Source organism: Sminthopsis crassicaudata, chromosome 4, assembly GCF_048593235.1.
Source record: "Sminthopsis crassicaudata isolate SCR6 chromosome 4, ASM4859323v1, whole genome shotgun sequence".
In the NCBI taxonomy this organism is placed as follows: Eukaryota; Metazoa; Chordata; class Mammalia; order Dasyuromorphia; family Dasyuridae; genus Sminthopsis; species Sminthopsis crassicaudata.
The window spans coordinates 333029862-333056496 of record NC_133620.1 but is presented as its reverse complement, the minus strand read 5'-3'; the positions used below and the strand labels follow the sequence as shown (position 1 = coordinate 333056496).

Sequence of the window (26635 nt, the reverse complement as noted above, 5' to 3'; positions counted from 1 at the left end):
CCTCAGCCAGTTAACTAGCATTTGTTAAGCTCTTTTGTTGAAGCCACCGTGCCAAGTGCTGGGGATGCAAAGAAGAGCCAAACAGTCTATATTTCCAAAAATCAGAATTTACAATCACAGTAACAGGATAAATTGGAGATAATCAGCAGAGAGGAGAGAAGATATTACCATTAAGGAAAATCAGAAATGAATTTTTTTGCAGAAGGTAAGACTTTAGCTGAAGACAGCATATCAGGAAATAATATCAGGGAAGTCAGGAGATGAAGTTGAGGAGGAAGAGAGCTCCAGGTATAGGGGATAGCCACTGAAAAACCCTCTTAGAGAACATTTATTCCTGTCCTTTAGCCATTTATCTACTGGGGAATGATTCTTGGACTTAAATCTTTTTGTTGCCTATATATTTTGGCCAACAGAACCTTATCAGAAACATTTGATAAACGTTTTTTCAAAATTCACTGTGTTTTTTCTTTTCATCCTAGTTATTCATTTTGTTCGTGCAATTACTTTCTATTTGACACAATCAAAACAATCTATTTTATCTTTTGTAATCATCTCTAGCTGTGAAAATGTTTTTTATCTGATTCCTTTCAACTTTATTGCACAATAGATTATAGAGTTCAGTTATTTTTTATTCTTATTTGTCCATTCCACTTATCTATATTTCCATTTTTTAAACAGTAGCAAAGAATTTTGATGATTACTACTTTAGTAATGTTCAAGTAAGAAGTGCATTCTCCCTTCATTCCTACTTTTTTTTTTCTTAGAAAAAGACTCTTGGACAGTTAGGTAGTGCAGTGAATAGAGTACCAGCCCTGAAGTCAGGAGGACCTCAGTTCAAATCTGACCTTAGACGCTTCAATTTCCTAGTTATGTGACCCTGGGGCAAGTCACTTAATCTAAGAAAAAGAAAAAAATCTTTTTTTCTTTTTTTTTTTTTTTTTTTTTTTTTTTGCCCTGAGACTTGCCCAGGGTCACACAGCTAGGAAGTGTTGTCTGAGACCAAATTTGAACTTGGGTCCTCCTGAATTCAAGGCTGGTGCTCTATCCACTGCACCACCTAGCTGCCCCGAAAAAAATCTTTAATACTAAACATGGTAAAAGGTTTTTGGGGGGAGAGAGTTGTAACATTTTGATTTCTAAATTGTATCTCTCCCTCCCTCCCAATTCTGTTTTAGAGAAGGTTAGTGTTTGATATAGACATATATATGGAACCCTTCAGTAGATAGTTCCATATAGCAATTTTTTTCCCTGGAGGAAGATAGTATTTTCCTTCAAAAGTCCTTCATAAGTGATATGAATGATCACATTATTCAAAATAGCTTAGTCTTTCACAATTATTCATTAAACTCCTTGCTATTATTATATATAGCATTTTCTTGTTTTTACCCAATTCATTTTGCATTATTTCATACAAGTCTTTCCATGGTTTTCTAAAACTAACCTATTTGTCATTTCTTACAGCACAGTAATATTTCATCAAATCATATTTCACAAGTTATACAGCCATTCTCTGATTGATGGACATACTCTCAATACTTGTCTTTGCCACCACAAAGGAAGTTGCTATTTTATATATATATTTGAGATATCTGGTATTTTCCAAGAAATTAGCTACACATTTTTCTCTTTAATTTTCTACTTTCTTCTAGATATCAGCTACATTGGTTATATTTATACAACACCTTTTTAAATATAATGTAACCAAAATTATTTGCATTTATAAATCTGAGTTTTTTTTCTGACTGATAGTTTTATTTCTTCCTTGTTTATTCTAATTCCTTTCATTTCTTTTTCTTTTCTTGTTGCTAAAGCCAGCATTTCTAGTACAATTTTGAATGATAATGGTGATAATGAGCATCCTTGTTTCACCCCTGATCTTACTGGGAATGTGTCCAGCTTCTCTCCATTCAAATAATGCTTAGTATAGGTTTTAGATAGATACTGCTTATTATTTTTAGGAATGCTCCCTTTATTCCTATGCTCTCTAGAGTTTTTAATAGTAATGGGTGCTGTATTCTGTCAAAAGCTTATTCTGCATTTTTTGAGATTATCATATGATTTCTTTTGGTTTTGTTATTGATATGGTCAATTCTGGTAATAGTTTTCCTGATATTGAAGCAGCCCTGCATTCCTGGTATAACTCTCACTTGGTCATAGTGTATTATTCTGCTGATAAGTTGCTGTAATCTTTTTGTTAATATTGTATTTAAATTTTTAACAACAACATTCATTAGGGAGATTGGTCTGTAATTTTCTTTCTCTGTTTTGACTCTTCCTGGCATAGATATCAGTACAAGATTTGTGTCATAGAAGGAATTTGATATTTCTTCTTCTTTACCTTTTTTCCAAATAGTTTATATAGTATTATAATTAATTGTTCTTTAAATGTTTGGTAGAATTGACTTGTGAGTCCATCTGGCCTTGGAGATTTTTTCTTAGGGAGTTCATTAATGATTTGGTCAATTTCTTTTTCTAAAATGGGACTATTTAAATAATTTATTTCCTCTTATGTTAACCTGAACAATTTATATTTTTGTAAATATTCACCCATTTCAGTTAGATTGTCAAACTAGCTGCTATACAGTTGGGTAAAATAGCTTCTAATTATTGCTTTAATTTCTTTTTCATTGGTGATAAATTCACCCTTTTCATTTTTGATGCTGGTGACTTGTTTTTTTCTTTCCTTTTTCTTATCAAATTAATTTTATTAGTTCAATAATTTTCTTAGTTTCTATTTCATTAACCTCTCCTTTGAGTTTCAGAATTTATAATTTGGCATTTAATTGAGAGTTTTTAATTTGTTCATGCCTAATTCATTGATCTCTTATTTCTTTATTTTATTCACCTAGCTATTTAGAGATATAAAATTTCCTCTAAGAACTGCTTTGGCTGCATCCCATAGGCTTTGGTATATTGTCTCATTATTGTCATTTTCTTGAATGAAATTATGGATTGTTTCTGTGATTTGTTGTTTGACCTACTCATTCTTTAGAAATAGATTGTTTATTTTCCAATTGGTTTTAGTCTATCTTTCCCTGGCCCTTTATTGAATATAATTTTTTTTGCATTGTGAATTTGAAAAAAAAAAAGCATTTAGTATTTTTGCCTTTCTTAATTTGACTGTGATTTTTTATGCTCTAATATATGGTCAATTTTGGTGTAGGTATTATATACTGCTGAGAAAAAGATGTATTCCTTTCTGTCCCTATTCAGTTTTCTCCAGAGGTCTATCATATCTAGGTTTTCCAGGAATCTATTAACCTCTCTAGTTTCTTTCTTGCTTATTTTGTTGTTAGATTTGTCTGTTTCTGAGAAGCGAAGGTTGAGGTCCCCCATTAGTATAGTTTTGCTGTCTATTTCTTCCTATAGCTGGCCTAAAATCTTCCCGGGGGTGGGGGCGAATGAAACCAATATGGTAGAGAGTAGATATGTCTCTATCTGAGTTTCCTCTCAGATCAACAGCAGATCTAAATGACAGAACCCACAAATAATTGGAGTACAACAAATTTCCAGAAAAAGATACTGTGGAAGAACTTCCAAAAAGGTCTGTTTCAATCAGGGATGGGTAGAGGCTGCCAAGCCCAGACTCCAGTGCAGGGAGCCCTGGGCAAGGAGCCAGGCAGGGAACCAAGGCATCACAGCATCCATGTACTAGGGAATATACTGTGAGCCTCTTAGGCTACTCTGTCCTGGTTGCAAGCCTATGGTTAAAGCAGATTTGCTATGAGACACTCAAAAGCAAATACAAAAGGCAAATTGTGAGCCACTGAGCTCTGGAAGAATACAGGACCTAGTCCCACCTACCCAGCACTGGAAATCAGTCAGTCAGCAGCACTGACCCCAGGACAAACTAAAGCACTATATCCCCTTTTCCTTAAGAATAGATCTCAACCTTTTTTAAAAAATGAGCAAAAAAGCAAAAAGAACTCTAACCACAGACAGCTTTTATGGAGAAAGTGGAAAACAGACCTCAAACCTTGAGGATCCTAAAGGCAAAACATCTCATGAAGCCCCAAAGGATAATATTTCATAATTATCAAATCAAGGAGAAAATACTGCAAGCATCCAGAAGGAAACAATTTAAATATCAAGGAGTCACAATCAGAATGACCCAAGACCTAGCAGCTTCCACTTTAAAGGATCAAAGGGCATGGAATCTGATATTCCAAAAGGCAAAGGAACTTGGATTGCAACTAAGAATCAACTATCCAGCAAAACTGAGCATCATCTTTCAGGGAAGATCAATTTTTCTATTCATCCCTGATCTTTTCATCAGCATAAAAAAAAATGAAATTCTCCTGTTTCATCGAATGTCCATCTTTTTCCCTGAAACAAAGACAGGGGGAGGGGGAGGTGAAATTCAAACTCTAGCGAGCGGGAATCTCCAGGCAGAGACTATCAATCAGGTTCTGACAGGTTGGGGTAGGACCATAAATTCTTAAAAATTGGGAGTTAAGGAGGTGTCCAACTAGAGCCAGGAAGTCTGGACATAGAGGATACCACATAAGTATCTGAGATAAGACATCTGGAGTTTTATCTTTTAGAATGCCAGATTTTCACAACCCTAAATATCTCAGTTCTAATATGCAGAAAAAGGGGGTTGCAACCAGAGGGATTGAGGTAGAACAATTAAAGGAAACCAAGGCAGAACAATTTATGGAAACTGAGCAGGACAATAAAAGGGCATTGTGGCACAACACATATGGATTCCAACAAAGTTTAAGAAGCTGAGATTTATAGTATTACCATCAGCAAAGAACTGATACTCCTAAGTTACATGTTTATAATCTTCACTTTTGCCATTTTTCCACCTTAGCTCGGCCACAATTATTAGAATGAAACCATAGAGTCCTTAAAATCAGCCTGTGAGAAACGATTGAACAGACATCTCAATAGCATTGCTCTCTCTCTCTCTCTTAGGTTTGCTCCTAAAGAGAGGCAAGGTATTGTTAAGGACATAGGAGTATTTCACAGCTTGGAAATGGTTTTGTGGGTTGGTATTTTAAGGAGGCTTTTCTGCAAGGCCAGCAGAACCAATTCAGTTTTCCACATAAATCAGAAAGTGAAAAGAAATTTATATAATAATTTTGTAATATATTTAAAAGAAATAGCAAGTTGGACATAATAGAGTTGCAGTTTCATGTACAATCTTTTAAAAATCATAGCATGTTATAGCAATGCTTGTTTTATTCCATAAATTAAAATAAAAAAATTTTAAGTGCATGTGGTTATATTAACCCTAAATTCTATGAGGTTTTCTAAAGATGAGTATCTGGGGACAGAGAGTTTAAGGAAATTAGAGCCTGGACCTTTGATTTATTTGGTGTAGAAAATTCATGATATAAAAACTCCCTCCAGAGATGCAATCAACATGAATTTAGTAAACAAATTTCACTCCTTGTCCTATTCTGTTATTCTTAGTTACTCTAAGATAATTTCTTGACAGTTGTTTATAAACGAATACATTTCTATTTTTAAAAATCAAATTAATAAAGAGTTTTATCTTTTCCTTTTCAGCCCAAAGTTCTAAAAGTAATCAAAAAGGCAAGCAGAGACATAATTTTACCCACACTGACAAATATAAACATATACATTTATAAAGAATTGGAACATAAAAGGAAGAATAAGTGCTATTTTGCATCAATATTAAACATGCAAAACTAAGACTTTCAAAAGCATTGGAAAGAATAACTAGGAACAAAAACCAATAATAATTAGTAATTTCAAAACCCAAATGTACTCATTTCTTCTTTGCATTTAAAATCATCAGTTACTTAACATAATTTTTTTTGCAACTGAAAGTTGTTCCAGATCTCCTTTTAAACACTGATTATGGAGAAAATAAAGCCCCATCAAGGCTATAAAGATACTAATGGAAGGAAGAAACCTGAAAGCACATCTTCATTATCTTGTTTTGTATGGAAATTACAGCACCACTCAAAGAAAAGGGGTGAGATGTAATTCAATATGAGTATATGTATTTGAGTAGGGTATTCAGCCTTCTTTGAGAGTGATTGATATGTTCTTTGTAGAAACCTTGGAATGTTTATAGTTGGAGGTGACATTGGAATAGTGATGGATGGATGTCTTACATAGAAATACCGACTTTAGGAAAAAAGTAACTCCAAGCCAGGGCCACATTAACAAATATACTCTAGTGTTTGCAATTTTCTAGTCAATCAAAGCCAATCTAACAAGCATCTATTAAGTGCTTATTTTGTGTCAGGACTATGTGCCTAGAAACTGGAGACAAAAAAGGTTTAAATGAAATGTAGGAGTTTACATTCTTCTGAAAATAATATGAGAGAAATTATTATTTCTTTCATATATTATTAACTAATTATTGAATGAGGGCCAAGGTTTTTCCTTTTTTTCTATTTCCTCATCCGGAAATCAACCAATGTGAGAAATCTTGGGCAAAGACTTACTCAGGCTGAGATCTAATCAAAGACTCATTATGTTTTCTCAGACAGGTTTGGGGAAAAGTGGATTTTCCCTTTTGTAAGACTGGTGATATGGAAATTGATACGTTCCTTTGATCAAGATTTGGGTACACTGTCACAAACCCTAAGAATAACCCCACTTCTCATTATAATATTCATTTTTTCAACTCTTACTGGTTGATTTCTACCCTCAGGTGTACCCCCTGTGAGTACCTGTGAGCCTACTGCCATCCTCACCTTTGGCCCAAAAGAAAAAGCCAAATGACCATCGCTTATATTAATACAATGCTAGCATCAACAAATACTAAATAAATAACAAATGATTTAAACAATTAATTAGTAATTAATAATTAAAATATCAATTATCCAAAAACTATGTCTCAATATTTCTAAATGTCACAAGTAATAACGATAGCTAGCATTTATATAGCACTTTAATGTATACAAAGCACTTTGTATATGTCATTTCATTTGATCCTCATAGTAATCCAATATGGTAAATGCTATTATATCCTTTAGGCAGCTGAAGAAACTGAGTCTGAAAGGTTAAGTGACTTGCCCAGGATACACAGTTAAATAAAAGTCTGAGGCTAGATTTGAACTCAGATGTTCTTTACTTCAAATCCAGCACTCTAAAGACTATACCACTTAGCTGTCAATATAAACAGATAAGTATGTAGATAACACATTATTGTGGGAGAGAATATCAGTAGCTAAAGAAATCAGGTAAGTCTTTTGAGACAAACGTAGATATGAGCTAAACCTTGTTTAGTCATTTTGATCATGTCTGACTCTTTATGACCCCTTTTGGGGTTTTCTTGGCAAAAATAATGGAATATTTTGCCATTTCCTTTTCCAGCTCATTTTATAAAATAAGAAACTGATGAAGAAAACTAGGAATTCCCAAAAACATTACTTGTTAAAGTAATACTGATTCGAGAAGTGATTTTTTAAAAAATGAATATTCCTTATGATAAAAATTGATAAATCACTCTCTGCTTTTATTTCCTTTTATTGAAATGATATAGTATGCATTGCCTTGGCAACAGAATAGGAGAAACTTGCAGCTCTTTGGAGATTAGTATATAATCTTAACTGTATCTGATATGCAGATTTTCAATGCCAATTTTCTTTTCTGTTTGTTTCTTTAATTTAAAACTTAAATGCAAAATGGAAAAAATTGTCATGTGCATATCAGAACATGAGAGGATTTAAAATATAAAACAATAAATTTCCATTTCAAGAAATCCTGTATAATAAATACTACAAATTGTGTTCTGAGTTATCTTTTCTTTTCTTTCTTGTAGGTTTTCTTTTGTTCTTTTTTACTTTATCCTTTTTTCCTTCTCCTCCCCACTCCCAGAAAGCTACAATTAAGTGCAGATATATTTGTGTGTGTGTATATATATACATATATATATATATATGGATATGGATATTATGTTAACATATCTTATATATACATATGCATTCACATATAGACACATACAGTATATACACATATACACATACATACACCAACATATATATATTTAAAGCATACATATATAGACATATACATTCATATGTGTCTGTATAAAAGTATACTATCTTTGTTTGTCCTCTGTTTCTCTAGAGGTGGATAATATCTTTCTTCATAAGTCAAAGTCTTTCCATGTTTTTCTAAATCCACTAACTCATCATTTCCTACACCACAGCAATATCTATCTAGCTGTTTTAAAGAAACTAAAACAAGACTAATTATTATATGACTAACAAAAATGCACTTTCCCTATTTTTCTTTTCTGATTTTAGCTTTATTTTGGCTTTAATTTGTCTGAAATTATGATTACTATCCCTACTTTTTTTTAATCTAATAAATTCTACTCCTGATCTTTATTTTATGTTTATTTACTGTCCCTCCTGATTCCCCTGCTTTGCTTCTAACCATTCCACCCTTATCCCTTCTATTTCTTTCTGAATTTAGGCAGATAAATAGATAGATAGATAGATAGATAGATAGATAGATAGATAGATAGATAGATATGTATATCTATATATATATAGATATATACAGATAGATAGATAGATAGAGCCCTCTTTACCCATTCCCTATATGAGTAGGGTTCTAAAACCCTTCCCCCAAGAACTATTTCCTTTGTGTCAATTCTTTCTCTCTACCTCATTTGTATAACAACATTACTCTTTTTGTTTTTTTTTTTTTTTTAACATGGTTTTGCTTTTTAGAATCACATCATACCCAGGTCTACCCAATTTTTCTTTTAACTCCTGTTATTATATATATATATATATATATATATATATATATATATATTATATATGTGTGTGTATTATATGTATTACTAATGATAATCTTACACACAGTTTACATTTTCACTTATAAACAGTAAATAGTTTGTCCTTTTTGGATCCCTTGTAATTAGTCTTTGATACTTACCTTGTATTTCTCTTGAATCTCATATGTCAAATTTTCTATTAAATTCAGATCTTTTTGCAACAAAATCCTGAAAGTAATTGAGTTTCCTTTAAAAAAAAAATTTCAGCATTATGCTTAACTATACTGGGTATGATATTTTCAGCCACAACCCCAGCTCTTTTGCTCTTCAACATATAGCATTCTAAGACGTGCAGGCTTTTAGTATAATCACTGTAAGGTTTCATGTGCTTCTAATTGTGGCTTTCCAGTATTTGAAAATTTTTTTTCTTGTTGCTTATAATGTTTTTTTTTTTTTTTTTTCCTTGTGATGCAGCAATAATATTCCTGTAGGCTTTCCTTGTAGGATCCGTTTCAGATAGTGGTTGGTGGATTTTTTTTTTTTTCTATTTTTACTTTCCCCTTTTGTTCTAATCCTTCAGGACAATTTTTTCCCCATTATTTCTAGTATTATTTCATCAAAATACTTTTTTTGGATCATAGCTTTCAGGTAGTCTAATTATTCTTGTATTTTGTGTTCTTGATCTGTTCTCCAGTTATTTGTTTTTCTTATGTTTCACATTCTCTTCTATTTTTTCATTCTTTATATTTTGTTTTATTATTTCTTGGTCTCTGGCTCAATTCTAATTATTAAGGAGTGATTTTCTTAAGATTCTGGATCTCCTTTTCTAGTTGGTTGACTTTCTGTTCATAACCTTGTTTTTCTTGGATTGTTCTCATTTAAAAAAAAAAAAATTCCCCACAATCTCTCATTGATCTTTAAAGTCTTTTTAAAGTTCTTCTATAAATTCTTTTTGGGCAGATGACCATTTAACATTACTCTTTCGGGTAGGAGAGACTTTTTTGTTCATTTGAGGATGAACCCTGATCTTCTCTACTCTCATAGTAACTTTCTATATTTCGGTTCTTTCTCCTTTGCATTTTTTTTTAAGTGGATTAACTTGTTATTATAATCACCTCTAGTCCTGCAGTGTAGGGAATGGTGCCTCTGGTCTCAGGTGCTCCTCTGATTCTCCCTTCTGGCCTGAAATCAAAACCAAGAACTTCATCCTCCCATAAGTAAGGGTCCACCTTTAGCTGTCCCTCCTCCACTGCTTCTTCACTCGTGTGCTAATGCTTTCTGACCCGGCGGGGCCAGGGTGTTCCTTATCAGCAGAGATTCCCTCAGTCTTCTCCCTGTCTGACACCAGACTCTCCACACTGTCCTGGGGGTGACTGGGACCCAGGCTACCTCCCAACCCATAGCTGAGGCCTGCTGCCTGCTGTTTCAGTGGAGCTAGCCTGTAGGTGTTTATACTTCTCACAGGCCAAACCTCTGTCCTGAGATTTTTCTTCAGATCTCTGGTTGTCCCAGGAGGACCACTTTTCTACCTGGACTCTTGTTTACTTTCACCATTCTATGTTCATCCTAAGGTGCTATTTTGTCTTATTTGTGAAGAAAATCTGGAGAGCTTGAAATTTTCTGGCCTATTCTTCCATCTTCTCAGAACCCTCCCTCCTAATGCCAATTTTAAATTCAAAGGAAACCATTGGTTTGAGTTTTGCAGTGCCAAGAACTCTCATTTAAGTATGGATAATCAATGACACAGCCAGGAAAGTCAGGCAGGGAATAACACATAGACTAAGTGGGACTGTCCTCAATCTGATATGGGTTAAAGATTCCTTTGTAATTCCCAGCCCCCATGAATCCCAATGGGAGATATCCGACCTTTCCCAGCCCCCACTCTGATGATCTGCTCAGGTTTCCCCAACCCCCACAAACAGCTTCCTCCTTATCTAAAAACCCATTGAATTCTATTCCCTGGCTGAAACCAGCCAGGAGTCAACATGGGACTCCACCAATGGGCCCTTCACCAAAAGCCCCCATTATAAAAGAGGGAAACTCATTATCTTGGCAGGAGCCCCAAACATGTCATCCTTACTCTGGCCATGATAAGGATTCCTGTTCTCCTGGTACCAGCCTGGCCCTGGCGTCTTTCTACCTTTACCTTTACTTCCAAACCCCAAATAAACCTCTTTTATTAATCTAGGTTTTGGGGTCTGTAAATTCTTTTACAGGGGACTCTTGCGCCGCTACTAGACTTCATTTAACTCTGTATCCTTGCGCCAAATCCAAAGGGGTTGCAGGGGAACTCTATGTGACTCCCTGTATTCCAAACCTGCCACTAGACCTCAATTAACCCTAATTTCATCTAGGTTCCCCTTACCTAACTCTCATCAAATCTACCCTCATTTTACCTCTGGAGAGCAATTCCTAGTCCAATTTTCTAAAAATACAGGATAATTTCCATTTTCCTGAGGAGGACACTGTGAAAATTTCAATACAGAAATACATTTGAATTTACTTAGGTCTTTAAAGTAGATGCCATGGAATATTTTAGAAAACAGATTGGGCAAATTCTGAAATCATATAACAAGAACCTTGATTTTTAGAGCTGAAAGAGAACTTAATGAAACCTTATTTTACAGATAAGGAAACTGAGGTATGGAGGGATAAAGTGTCTTCCCCAAAGGTTGGCAGAAGCAAGGACTGGAGCCTAGAATTCTCACATCCTAGTCAGGTGGGTTTTTGTTTTGTTTTGTTTTGTTGTTATTTTTTGTTTGTTTGTTTGCCATGTACTGTGTCACTCCCAATAGGGTAGCTATTATTATTCTAAAGGAATTTCCATGAAAGAGAATCACTGAATTGTTGTTCTGGACTCAGAGTCTTCAGTTTGCCAAGATCACAAGAACTGTATTATTCTGAGTGAAGATCATACCTATACCTGATACTTTGAAAATATGCTTCCAATAACTTTTTAATTCAGAAGAAATTTTCAATTTTTTGTACCGGGTGCAATGGCATAATAGCCAATGGCCATTATTAAACCCAGAAATTAATTCCCTCCCCTTTAATTGAAAAAATCAGCAGAGGAGGGGATCAGGGCTGGGTTAGATTAGACTGGGCTACAGAAGGGTTTACTTGGGTGCCAAGTAAGGAGGAACTTTAACTTTGGGCTTTAATCAATTCCTTTTGTAAATTAGATGCTAAACTGCCAATGTTTTCAGTATCTTAGGGCAAAGCCTTGATTGACTTGTCCTAGCTATGCTTAATATTCAATCTAGTCCAAACTCCAGCAGCTTTTTTGGAGTTGAATTACTGAGAATAGGAGAAAGCACCTTATTCCTTAACACCATAAATGTCTCTAAACTAACTTACTTGTCCATACAATTACCTTCCTGAGGGCACACCAGACTTTGTCTTTACACAGAGAAACGTGCAGCTTAGTTTAAGGATAGGGGTTACAGTTTCCTTTGCTATGGAGATAGCCCCTCTGTTGCCATGGTTACAGATTCTCCTGCCTTTTATCTAAAGGGCAGGGAAGAGAGAGAGAGAGAGAGAGAGAGAGAGAGAGAGAGAGAGAGAGAGAGAGAGAGAGAGAGAGAGAGAGAGAGAGAGAGAGAGAGAGAGAGAGAGAGAGAGAGGAGGGGGGAGGGAGGGAGGGAGGGAGAGAAAGAGAGAAAGGAAAGGAGAGAGAGAGGCAGGGAGGGAGGGAGGGAGATTAGATGAATCTGAGTGGGAAGGGAGGGACAGAGAAATGGTTTCTTTTATAATCGGTATAATCCAAGGAGATATCTGTTTATACTTTTATGTACATATGTGAGTGAGAAAACTGTAATTAGCTTTTAGGGTCGATCACTTATTACATCACAGCTTCCAAAAAAGAACACAACTTAGACAACAGCCTTAGACAATGAGAAGAACAGAGAAAAGAATTTTTAGTTAAAATTCCACCTCTGGTGAAAACCAGTCCCCTTTCCATCATATTCTATGAAATATAAAGTTCTGATTTCTTAGGAGTTTTGAAGTGAGAATAACTCCTATCAAAACAGATTACATCTTGCCTATATGTAAGTCCTAGGAAATTGCGTTAAGCACAGAGAGGTTAAGAGCCTTCCCTATGGTCACATAACAAATAAATGTGAGTCTAGATTGGAATATTTTCCTAATTCTAAGCCTAGTGCTTTATTCCACTAAATCATTCTGCCTCTTCTATTACATTAGCAGTTGAAAAACTGGTGCTGTCTTTCCAATGCAAAGATCACCTATTAATAAGACATGCTTTGAGCTGATTTTTCAATAGTGAGGAATGTTTATAATTAACCATCCATATCATCCAATCAGTTTGATTATGCATTTGCATTTACAAGGCAGCTGGCTAGGGCTAGGTGTGCAGTTTGGATATGTGGTACAATTATATTCTGTATGATGCTAACTGACCCCTGTTGGGTTCCATCCTAAGGAGAAAAGTGACAATTAGCTTCTATTTATGGTTTCTCGACTTTATTATAGCATTAACTATGTTAATTATTCTTGAATGAATTCTCAGAAGAGTTTCATGTAAGTCCATGTAAGCATGAACTAAAAGAGAAGGCTGTGTTGGGGGAAGGACAGAGAAGAAAAGAAGAGAGGGGGTGTCTCCTAGTCTCCTAATGCCAGAAGCGATTATATATAGTCCAACTGCCATATTTTACAGAGGAAGAAAAAAATGAAGCTTAAAGAGATGAAATTAATTGCCTTAAGTCACATAATTAATTCATGGTAGAGTTTGTATTAAAACCTAGATGATTTTTTCTAGATTTATTCACTCAGTCCTATGCACTTCCTATTTACTTTATAACTGTTAGGAAGTAAAAACTTATTTTTCTCTCTTTTCTTTCTCTGAAAACTGCTCAATAGTTTGATCTTATAATTTAGACTTTTAAAAGATTGTTGCTTGTATATCCTGGGATGTGGGTTTCAGTCTGTGCCATGTTTTAGAAATTTAACAGGAAGTTTTGGAAATAGGGTTTAAAAATGACCTAGGGGAGAAATTTCCACAAAGCAATTGATCTTGGCTCACTGATGTTCTGTATTCAACAGAAAGCCTTTAAAGTAGAGAAAGAAGCTGGAGGAAATGTTAAGAATCATCCACCCCCTCGTTTTACAAAAGAGGAAAACAACAGGCTTCATGTCATATGGGTCTTCTGACATCTGTTGAGTTTGGAGAAAGCAGATTTAGTAAATAACAAACAGGCTTCTTCCTTACGTTTTCCCTTTAGTGTTCCTCCCATTGGCTTGTTGTCAACACCTTTTCTGAGCACGTTTAAGGTTGGAATGTCAATATCTGACAGATACCAACTGGCTACCCAATGGTTGTGTTCAGGCTCGGCCCTCTCTTCGTCCTTCCTTACTTCTAAACCCAGTACAAATTGTCTATCATTCTCTGCTTACAGGATAACTGAAATCATCCCAGGTTGGACTAATGAGATAGGATGCCATTCTGACTTTTTCTCAGAAGGATGTGGTACCCTTCCATTTTTAAATGAAATGCTCTATAACTTTGTATTTCTATAACAAAGTATTCCCATTTTGGTTCTCTTCTTATACATAAAGCAGGTGATACATGGAATAATAGGCAATCAATAAATGATTGTTGAATTGAATTGATGGAGTGGGACTTTCAGGTGAAGATGAGCCAACTTCCACAAAGAATCACTCACTGGTTTCTAAGAAGAGGAGATCCTGATTTCCTCTCATGTCCTAAGCCAAATGAGGAATTAAAAAAAACCTATAACAATCATGTTCTAAAAGGCAGAATATTAAAATGACATTAACTTCTAAGCAATGCCAGACCTTCTTGATTAAATTTTTTTTAATTAAAAAAATAACCTTTACTGTATCTCCTCCTTCCTTTCTCCTAACTCCCCAGTCACCTAAAGTCCAGCAGATGCAATATCAGATGTCTTTTTAAAAAATCTTTTAAATATAATCTTCACTCCATATTTCTCTCCCCCCTCCCCCCGGCCACTTTTCCAGTCCCCTAAAGTTCATCAGATGCAATAATCAGTTCTCTCCTGTTGGAAACATTATCCAATGGAAGACAGATTGCCACTGGAACCCAATGATCAAGATGCAATATTTCATTTTAATGCTATTATCCTCACTTTTAATCCCAGGGCTATCAATAATGTTTTTTATTCTACTGTCACTAAGCTTTGGTTAATATTTACCTCTGCTTCTTAAGCATAACCCAGATACAAAACATCTGAGATAATTTAGTTTTTTCCCTTGGATATCTGCCAGCTTTCAGCTACTGACAGCATTAGGGGGAGAGTAAATAGGGGAGAAATAGAATCTGTGTTCCTTGAAATGTTGCTCCAGGCTTCTCATTGAACCACAGAAAACAATTAAAAAATTTTTAAATTACTGAAAAAGAAAGAGAATGTAAACTCCTTGAGAATAGAGTTTCATTTTTTGTCATTGTACCTAGTGGATTCTTAGTAAGTAGTTGTTGAAATGAACATGTATGACCTACTTTCTGGTTGAAGTAGGACAAAAAACCCTTATGGAAGTTGACTTCAGTATCCCTTTGATAGCAGCAAAACTTCTGCTTAACTTCATTGTCCCCAAAGTTGACCTTTTTTTGGGTTTTCTGTTTGTTATCCTTGATAATTTGGCATTCTGATGAAACAATGTGGATAAACCAAGTGGCCAGTTATATGCCCAGATATAGATATTGAGTTTTTCCAGTTTTGTCCTCGAGGAAGCATTTTAATTGTGTCATTATGATTAAAACACACAAAAGGAATACATACCTCATGGAGTCTCAAAAATATTTTGCTGATGCCCAAGGAATTAGATCAACCCTGTTTGGGATCCTGGGGACATATTCCAAATTAGCCCTGATTTTCTGTTCCTTCTTCTTATTTCTCCGCATAATAGCAATAATTCATATTTACATAACACTTTTATAAAGATGATAAAGCATTATTCTTGAAATAACTCTGTAAGACAGATACTACAGATGGTATAATGGATTGACTACTGAACTTGAAGTCAAGACCTGAATTCAAATTTTACCTCAGATATTCATTGATGTCTGACTACAAGAAAGCTACTTAACCTTTGCTTACCTCAGTTTGCTCATCTGTAAAATTGGGACTATAATAATAGTACCTGCCTCCTAAGGTTGTTATAAGGATCAAGTGAGATAATATTTACATAGTGCTTTGCAAACTTTAAAGCAATATATAATTAATTATCCCTATTACTATTTGCATTTAACAGAATAGGAAACTACAGCTCTATAGAGGTTAAATGATCTGTCCATGGTCCCAGTTATCTTTATTTTCATTGGAGGGAACAGGATTGCTTCAGATGTTATAGCTTTCTCCAAAACTCAGTTGGACAAAAACTATCAATTGGAATCTTTCTTGAGCTACTGGGGCCTCCTTTCTGTGACAAGGCAACCTTCTTTAATAATACATTATGGATTGAATGGAGATAGATGGAGCTATTTGGGGACATGTAAGTGGATATCAGCCTAATTCCATTCTACCTTGCAAAACTAACCCCAAAGCATAGCAAACATTCCATTCTGCTGGCATTGCAGACAGTACTGCAATCCAGTGGCCACCATTAATGCCGTTTGTCTTCCTCTGTGAACATGCTTTTGTCTTCCAGACTCATTTTTAGTATGTTTTGGGGACAATTCAAATTGATGATGCGAACTCTAACAATTTCAACACTGACTCCAGTATTTTCTTCTTTCTGGACTCCTAAATCACAAAATAGTACCCACCCAATATAGGCTATTAAATTAGGCTGCTTGTCCATATTCTTTTTTATCAAAATTCTTAACTTTTTAATATACTTAAGTATAAATTATCTCCAAATAAATCTTTGAGACTGTGGTCTTTCTATCTTGCCTAAGACATAAGTGGAGGGCCACTTACAAACTCGATTCCATTGCTATTTGAAATAGAACTTTCATCTGCTTTATTTCTGACCTGGATTGTTTCATCACTTCTTAGGCAACCTGGTGGCCCTTATCTTCTGGAGGCTTGCCATGAAATGGCTACCATATTTAGTGTAGAGATCAGATCAATTTTAGCTCTACTGCAGCTAAGAACTCCAGCGCTCAAGCAATCCACCAGTCTCAGTCTCATCACCATCCTTCCTCCTCCATGCTTATGGAAGAGACTTAATATGTCCTGTGTATTCTAAACAACCACATAATCCAAAAAAAAAAAAAATCACTTATATTTGGCTTTAGAATGTGCTATACTTTTTAAAGGCAGGTATAATTTCCTAATTTCATTGAGTTAAAGTTGCTATTTAAATTAATTTGCATTTGTAATGATGGATGGAGAAACAACCAGGGAACATACTGAGTCATAGTGGAAAGCCATCCCAGAATCAAAATAATGCTATAGGGACAGCTAGGAGGTACAGTAGATAGAGCACCAGTCCTGAAATCAGGAGGATCTGAGTTCAAATTTGATCTTAGACACTTAATACTTCCTAGTTTTGTGACCCTAGACAAGCCACTTGACCCCCATTGTCTTAGCAAAAAAAAAAAAAAAAAAAAATGCCATAGTTCATCTACATATCAGATTATTCACTTTGAAATCATAAAAGGATGATGAGTGTTTGGGAAAGTAGGGAAACAATTTGAAGGTGTCATGTCTTAATTTTTGAGGCAGCTGGTGGCTCAGTGGAATGTACTTAGGATCAGGAATATCTGAACTCAAATCCAACCTCAGACACTGCCTCGTTATGTGACTCTAGGCAAATCATTCAATCCTGTTTTTCTGACAAAAGGATCCACTGGAAAAGGAAATGGTAAATCACTCTGGTATCTTTGCCAAGAAAACCCCATGGACATTTCTCTCCAGGGGTCATGAAGTGTCAGACAGGACTGATCCATTAAACAAGAATAATGTCAGTTTTAAAATGATAAATGTGAGAAATAATCATTATTAAGAGGCAAGTCAGTCCCTAGAACATCATCATAAAGAGTCTTTGAGAGTTCTTGCCCAATATACTCTGTAATCAATGTGCTTCTATTTGGTAGGGTCCATAGATATATACAAGACATTTAGAAAATCTTATTCAATAATTCCCAGAAATGATGACATGTACCTAAAAGTATATTTATCCACATCGAGGAAGACATTAATGTTCTATGAAGTGTGCATTGTCTGTTTTCATTATCTTCTATAGAGGAATTTTAGGGGCACAAAATACAAAATTCTCTGATAATATCAGAGAATGACATTTTTATATGCTTGGTTAAATGGCTTATATATTTCTTGTGAAAAAGGGCTGGTAGAAGTGATACTTTGCCCTCTGTAAACACACACACACACACACACACACACAGAGTAAATTCAGGTCTATTGAGTGGTATAGGGTAGTGCCTTATGGACACAGTGCTGCTGAGCCATCAGTATGTATTAAAAGGATCATTTGTTTTTCATAATGTGCTTTAAAAACTCCTTTGAAGAGACCCTTGATCTATTTCCATTTCCTTTCATTAAGAAATCAAATCACTTCCCAGACACCAGCTCCAAATCATGTCGACTAAACTCTGGCCATCAGGAAATTCAGAATGAATTCTTATAACCACCTGGGACTCTGGTAGGTGAGATTCTACCATATCTTGCCTGGAACCAGCCAGGTTCCTCATTTCCCAGCCACCAGCTCCAAATCATACCACTGTTTCCATAGTTTTCTCCTAGTTCCACCCTTTCCAGCACCCATATGTGTAGTTTTCCCATTAGAATGTAAGATCTTTGAGGAGAGGGTTGCTTTGCTTGTTTGTATTTTTTTAGCACAATGACTGGCACATAAGCACTTAATAAATGCTCCACTTATGTATATTTCTATCATTTTAACTATCATCTTTGGCTGCTATGACAATTTCATTGTTTTTAATGTGAATTTTTCTTTCCTTCAATTTTTATTAATTTCCACTGTAGGGACAATAAATGTGATCACCATAAGAATCATGATCCATTTAAAAATTTTCTTTATAATGTCCACCCCCACCCCACCCTCACTCCCAGTTCCCTAAATTAAAGCAATTTAAGTTGGAGAAACATAATACTCTAGCAAAGACAGGTTTGTCTTGATAAATGCAATAATCAACAATCACTACAGCTTCAATTCACTTGAATAAATAAATAATCCTTGGAGTATGTCAGACAGAACATATGTTCTCATTCTTCAAAAGATTTTTACTTTTTCATTTCTCAGGCTTAAAAAATGTTTGCCTGAACTCAGTAAATTATTACATATCTGTATACATTTCTGTATTTGACATCCATCTATACTATATACTCTTGTCTATGGGAAGCATATATACACAAACACAAGGAATTTAAGCAATAACTATAAAGGGAATAGCTACAAATATGAATATTTGTAGGATGCAAATAACACATAGATACATAACATATCTGAAAGACAAACACAGATATAGATTACTATTCTTGATGAGTCTTGGCATTTCTGGAAATCATAATGTCTTTTTCTCTCCGTCCACGCTTTGAACAGCCTTCCTGCATTCTAATTGTTCACTTTAAGTGGGAGGCAATCAATTTAATATATGTATTACCGCATACTCAGACCAGCAGGTTCAAATACTGTTCTGTCATTAGGACTTGCTCATAACAATTGTTTTCTTTCTCCGGCCAAGGCTGTAGTAGATAGGAGGAAGAGAATGTAGCAAATGGGCAGAAGCATAGAAGAAATTTTTTAGAGGAGGTTCAGATGCTGGTCTGGAGGTCTCCGTTGAGGAGCGTTCTCTGGGTCTCTGTGGTTTCATTCAGTCGGGACTTGTCTTGCTTGCTGTCACTCCTCTCCCCATCATCTGCACCAGTTGCCTTGACCAGACACAGGACATTCTGGAAGCTCTTCTTGAAGTTGTCAGACAAGAAAGCATATAGAATGGGATTGGCGCAACTATTAGCATAGGTAAGTATGACCACAAAGTCAAATATGCCCTTGAGGGCTGGGGTGGGCATGATGGCGACCGAGACAGAAGACACGTTAAATATGTAGAAGGGGAGCCAGCAAAAGATAAAGACAGCCACCACTATTGATACCATGCGGGTGACCTTCTTCTCTGACTTTTTCCTCTTGGAAGAACCTACTCGGATTCCAGAGGACTTGACCTTGATAATGATAAACAGGTAACAAAGGCAAATGATTGTGAGGGGCACTAGGAACCCCAAGATAAAGGTGTAGATGATGAAGCCCGTGTACCATGCTCCAGATTCACCTGGCCAGTTGATGGTGCAGCTGCTTCTCCCGCCTTGGTTGTTCCTGAGACCGGCATAGATCATGATTGGCAAGATGACCAGCAGGGAGAGTCCCCATACAGCCACATTGATCAGCTTGGCTGTCTGGGGTCTCCTCCACTTGGCTGACTTAATGGGGTGGACCACAGCCAGGTAACGATCAATGCTCATGACAGTCAAGCAGAAGATGCTGGTGAACTGGTTGATGCCGTCCACAGTCATAACGACCCGACAGATAGCCTTACCAAAGGGCCAATGGACCAAAGCAACTTGCATGGCCAGGAAGGGCAGACCCAGCATGAAGAGCTCATCAGCAATGGCCAGGTTAAGAATGTAGATGTTGGTGATGGTCTTCATCTTGGCGTAACGGAGGATGACGTAAATGACCAGCGTGTTACCACACAATCCGATGATACAAACCAAAAAGTAGATGAAGGTGAGAATGGCATTGCTGGTCTGGTCATAGTATGGCTCTGTTTTGTTTGAGTTGTTTGCAGAAGCCATTGACCCATTAGGGTCCAAAAAAGGGGATGACCATATTCGACTCCCATTAGATAGCTCTAATTCCAGATCCATAGCTGCTTTGTAGCAACAGGCTGCTCCTAACCAGTAAAAAGAACTTGAAGTGAAACAGGTCTCACCTGCGAGGATCCTGGAGGCAAAAGACAAACCGTGGCATCTGAAAAGGAAAAGGAAAACTGACCCATCAGCCAATGGCTACTTATTTCTGGTGCAATGGATAGACTGCTAGATCTGGAGTCAGGAAGATCTGAGTTTAAATCTACCCTCAAACACTTATAGCTGTGTGGCTTCAAGCAAGTCAATTAATCTCTGTTTGCCTCAGTTTTTTCACTTACAAAATGGGGTTGATAATAATAGCACCTTACTTCCCTGGGTTGTTGTGAGGATCAAATGAGGTAAGTGTATAAAGCACTTAACACAGTGCCTGGCATGTTGTAGGTACCATAAAAATGGTAGCTATTATTATAATTATTGATTTTATGCCATGTAGATTGTACTACTACTCTAAGTAATAGGAAAAAAAATTTCCCCTGAATATAAAGATCCATCTATCCATCCATTTATCTATCATCTATCTATCTATCTATCTATCTATCTATCTATCTATCAAGAGTATAAAGATCCTGAGCTAATAGTAATAGCAATTGATTTTGAGTTGATTTTGAGTTGGTATTGAAACTAGTGAAATTAATATGCTCCTGGGCAAAGGGTAGCACAATGGATAGGATGCCAGGGCCTAGAGTCAGGAAAACTAAACTTCCTGAGTTCAAATCTGGCCTTAGACATTCACTAGCTGTGTGACCTGGTAAAGTCACCTAATCCTGTGTTCCTCAGTTTCCTTCTCCATAAAATTATTGGCAAAGGAGATGGCAAACTTTATCTTTGCCAAGAAAACCCCAAATGGGGTCAAGGAGAATTGGACACAGTTGAAAAAAAAAAGTGACTGAATGACTGACTGGATTCAAAAAACCTGAACAAAATATCAACTCCCTGTTCTGAAGGGGATAGGATACAGAGTCTCTGCTTTCCTTTAATAAGGAAAAACAGACTGACTTGGTAGATCCTACTCAATAAAAATTATTAAATAATAATTTATTATTTTGGTTTGTTTGCATTTATGAATCACTTATATAACTCTCATGAGTGTTTTAGTTTTCTTCACATTTAAAAAAATTGGTGTTGGGATTTTTTTTTGGGGGGGGATTGGTTTTGTTGTCTTTATTTCTCTATTTATAGGATCATAAATTTAGCGCTGGCAGGAATCTCAGAAGTGATCTCATCCACAACTCTTTGCTTTAGAAATAAGGGAAACTAAAGTTTGAAAATCTAATTTGCCCACGATCTCATTGGTAATGAGGGACAGAGCTGGGAGATGGATCTGAGCCTTTTGACTCCAAATCCAGCATTCTTTCTGCTACAATACTTAATCTCTTCGAATGTGTTGTTGTTCAGTTGTTGTTCAATTGAGGCTGGCTCCTCTCGTGACCTCACTTGGGGTTTTCTTGACAAAGATACTGGAGTGGTTGGTCATTTCCTTCTCCAGCTCATTTGACATATAAGGAAACTGAGGCAATGTGTTGCAGCACAACTGAAAATGAACCGGAAATCTGAAGGCATGAATCCTATTCTTCATGCTGAAGAGATAGTGTGATATAGTCTGGAGATCTGAGGCTTGTGTTTGAATTGTGCCTGTGATGCTGGGCAAGTCATGGACCATAGAGTAATATAATAAATAGACTGAGGCCCCCCTGAACCAAAAAGAGCAATAAAGAACTTTGTCTTGTGAAAGGTAGAGCAGCTAGGTGGCGACAGTGCACAGAGTGCCAGACCGAGAGTCAGAAAGATTTCATCTTCTGGATCCAAATCTGATCTCAAACACTACCTGGGTGACTTTGGGCAAGATATTTAATCTTCTCTGCCTCAGTTTCCTCATCTGTCAAATGAACTGGAGAAAAAAAAATGGCAAGTCACTCCAGGATCTTTGCCACGGAAACCCCAAATGGGGTCGCAAAGAGCTGGACATGGACAATATTTCAGCCCACTGAATTCAGTCATGTCCAGCTCGACTGAATTCAGTGGGCTGAAATATTAGGAACCTGACATGACTCTAATTGAAATTAAATAACTTCCCTCTGGATTTCTTTCACAACTAGAAGACAATGATTACAGTACCAATAAGTGAAATTTCAACTGGGTGGGCAGATCTTCGAAGACTTGATTTTAATTAAATGTGCTTTTGAGATTCTTAATTTTTTTTTCAATGTTACATCAAATACAGAAGAGAATGAAAAAAAATTGTTTCCATGGGGAAAAAAAATGGAAAGAAATGGCTTTTTTTGTTTCTCTGGTTACTTCCCTAGGTTGTTGCCACTTAAACTTTTTTCTTTTTCTTTGTAATTTATAGCTTTGATTTTTATATATCCCTAAATGTACTTTAAAAATCACTATGCTCCACCAGGCTCCAGCTTATTTTTCAGAGTGCATGCATAAATGATTCCATTTTAATGTCTTAATGAGATGGGGTGATGGAGAAAGAGTAATGGGAAGATCTGAAGTGCACAATCCTTTCTCAGTTGGATGTAGCTTATAAAGGGAAGAATTGTATGAGATCCTTAATCATTTTCTTCTGGAATGGAGTGGAAAAAAATTGGAGAAAGGCTGCAGTGATAAGGGAAGTGTTAGAGTCATTTCTTATATGTAAGGGTAAGGAAGCAGAGAGAAGGGAAATCCAATTTCTGAGTCCCTTATAGAAGAAATGAGCTTGCATTGGGCTACATTATTCTTTTTCAAGAATGGTTGAAGACTCTTATTAACAGGCTTGATGTTTTCTACTTCTCTTTTATTTCCCATAGTATTGGGCATGGACCTGGATACAAGGTAAGTGGCTGAATCAATTCTTTTTCTTTAATCTAATTGAAACTCAATATATGCAAGAATTGTTTTTTAATTATGTAAGGTTTAGCTTCACAGGTACCTTCTCGGTGGGAGTGGGAGTGGGAGCAGAACGGGAGGAAGGTAGAGAATCTAAAACTCAAAGTTTCAAAAACAAATGTGAGAAAATATTTTACAAGAACTGGAAAATAAAAATTAGCTGTATATACATGTGTGTATATAGACATATATGTACACACACAAACATATAAATTGTGTAAAGTTTTAGGCACTTGAATGGGTGGCCGGTGGCTCCTTCTAGGTTCTGCAGCCAGGATTATACGGAAAAGGTAAAGGGATGCGTTCTGATCATTCCACCTCTACTTCCTACCCCAAAGCAGCGCCCGAGTAGATCAGTTCTCTTCATAGGAACCAGAGAGATTGCATGGGAGGTGGGGAAAGGGAAATGGAGATGAATCGCCAAGGAACCTTTAGAGCTCCTTTGCCTTAAAGACATTAGAAAGTCTAGGAAATGTAGGACCGGCATTGACTAGAAGAAGGGGTGACTAGGAAGAGCTGATGACAGAAGAGCGGCCCCCAACCCCATCTTCTTTCTCTTAACCCTTAGGTTGCTTCGCAACCACTTAACCGCAGCGACTTTCCTGGACCGGGTGAGGAGAGAGAATGAAGGAGGAATTTATCTACGTGCAAGATATCTAGGAGGAGAGGTGGGGAAACTAAGGCAGTCCCAGCCAAAGGGATGGCTAGCCGCAGAGGGGCAGTGCTATGGAGGCGAAAGCTAGGTGCGAGATAAGGACCGAGAAGGAAACAACCTGAGGGAATCCGTCCCAACCTCCTTCTCCCCAGTCTGCGGCATCTCCAAAGGCGGGGATGGCCGGATCATAGTGGACCTAGGAAGCCAACCTCCCACTTCACCGTGTGTGTGTGTGTGTGTGTGTGTGTGTGTGTGTGTGTGTGTGTGTGTGTGTGTGTGTGTCTGTATGTCTCTGTGTGTGTGTGTGTATGTGTGTGTGTGTGCGCGGGGGGGGAGGGGAGGGGTGGTTAGAACTCAGGTTCTCCTCCCAGACTGCAGCTCCTCAGCGTCTCAGAGCCCGGAGGAAGCTCGGAGAGAAGTTTTCACCTGTAGCACATCCCACCGGAACACTTATTTGAATGAGGGCATGGGAGCGATGTGTGGGGGCAAAGGAGGAGGTCTTCTGTGGAGCAGTTCCTCTCGACCACACGAGACCACCGGACTCACAGCCAGTCCCGCACGCACACTAACCGCGTCTCGCACCGGGACCCACAGCCACACGCATGCATTCCCCGCAGCCGCTCATTACACAGAAGCCCCCAACAAAGACGAAATGGCACACAGCACCCCCTCCGTCCCCCTCACACAAGGAAGCACACCCAGACACCCCGAGGCACTCAAGCAGCTGGGGACGGAGCACACACAAACGGACGGAGATAGAAACGTACATAAAACAGCACACCCAGACCCAACCTTCTCGCCCCACCACAGATCCTGCACACACACATGTAAACGTATGTGAAGTCACACACCGAGGCAGTTACACAACCAGAGATCCCGCGCGCGCGCGCACACACACACACACGTATGTTAAGGACGCATCCGAACACTTTAAAGCACTCACACAACTAGAGATTCAGCACACGCACGCACACACTTTGCGGTGTTTTCACCTTCGCTCGGCAGCTCGGCGGGGGCTGTGGTCCTCTGGCTCCGCTCCTCCCACTCCGGTCCCTTCAGGTGGGGGCCCGGGAGTAGACTGGATGGGAGAAATTCTCCTCTTGGCCGCCCGCTCCGGCTCCGGGGGCCGTAGCCTACCTGCTCCACCTGGCACCTCCGGCCCGGGAGCCACCGGGTGCAGGGAGCTCAGGCAGCTGCGTTCTGCAGCCCCCGCAACCAGATGGTGTGAAGGCGAACGCCCGGAGCTGGTGCTCTCCGCATCTGGGAGCGCGCGCGTGTGTCTGTGCGCCAGCCTCTCCATCGCTCTCTCCCTCCAAGCCGGAGTCATCCGCCCCCTCCCCACATTTCCCCTCCTTCTCCCCTAACAGCTGCGTCACACCAGCCAGCGCTCCGCCCACCTCTCCTAGTCCCTCGGGAGAACCCGCATGGGAGGGCCGGAGAGACCGACCTAAAGCTGCTCGGGAAGCTCCTGAACAGCTGGACAGGGACCGAAAGCGAGAGTCTGTCTGCTGTAAAATGAAAATTAAGATAGATACATAGACCCCCTAATAGCAGTCGCCACTTGAGAGTTTTCCAAGACTCGAAGTAACCTACTTGATTGGGGGGGAGGAGGGAGAAAGCGTTCTGAATCAACACATTTCTCCAGCCGAAAATGTGGGATTATTTGGTTTCGTGCTGCCCTGGATTTCGTACGTTGAACCTTCCTGAATTACCAAATGTAAGCACTTGGAGGGAGCCCAAATATGCCTCCCATAGACGATACAACTCCTGTATCTTTCATCATATATCAGAGATACCTGTACCAAATCACTGTTTTCCCTCTCACTGCAGTTTGTGACTATAAAGCAAAAAGAAAGCTTTTCATAGAGATCTTAAGAAAAGCTGCTTCCTTTTTTTTAAGCCTCAAATTGTTAAGTTCTTGGTTTTCTGAATGTTTTCTCTGAACCCCTTCATTTCATGGAGAAGAGTCCTGGAGAAGATTGAAAGGTAAAAAAAGTTCTACAGCACTTAATTTTAGTAAACCTTAAAAAAACCAGTTAATACCCCAAAAGTGCATGAGTGTTTCCTCCTCAGAATAATAATAAGTGGATGGAGTTGTGAACTGACAACCATTCTGGAAAGCAATTTGGTGTTAGTTTTTCATTTTGGAGGAAGACCATGACTTCAGGGAGGTGGCGCCTTGACATGCAAGTAACTTGGATTTGAGGGAGGAATGTGCAGAACTAGGAGCAAAGCACTATGAAACATACATACCCTTGGATCTAACAATACCACTAGTAGGTCTGTATCCAAGAAAAGAGAGAGGAAAAGGAAAAGGACCTATGTGTACAAAAATATTTATACCATCTCTTTTCTAGTAGCAAAGAATTGGAATTTGAGGGGATGCCCATCAGTGGAATGGCTGAACAAATTGTGGTATTTGATTATGATGGAATAATATTGTGCTATAAGAAATAATGAGCAGGGGGCAGCTAGGTGGCGCAGTGGATAGAGCACCAGCCCTGAATTCAGGAGGACCCCAGTTCAAATCTGTTCTCAGAC

The 26635-nt window shown here is 37.7% G+C and overlaps 1 protein-coding gene across 1 annotated transcript; it reads right to left on the bottom strand.

Annotated features, from left to right (window-relative positions):
• Positions 1-18612: 18612 nt before the first annotated feature.
• On the bottom strand, positions 18613-25440 carry SSTR2 (somatostatin receptor 2). Its single transcript, XM_074260647.1, has 2 exons — positions 25087-25440; positions 18613-20665 (listed from the first exon to the last, which is right to left on the bottom strand). The coding sequence occupies exons 1-2, from the start codon at positions 25419-25421 to the stop codon at positions 19453-19455; spliced, it is 1548 nt and encodes a 515-aa protein (XP_074116748.1). The 5' UTR covers positions 25422-25440; the 3' UTR covers positions 18613-19452.
• Between the last annotated feature and the right edge of the window lie 1195 nt (positions 25441-26635).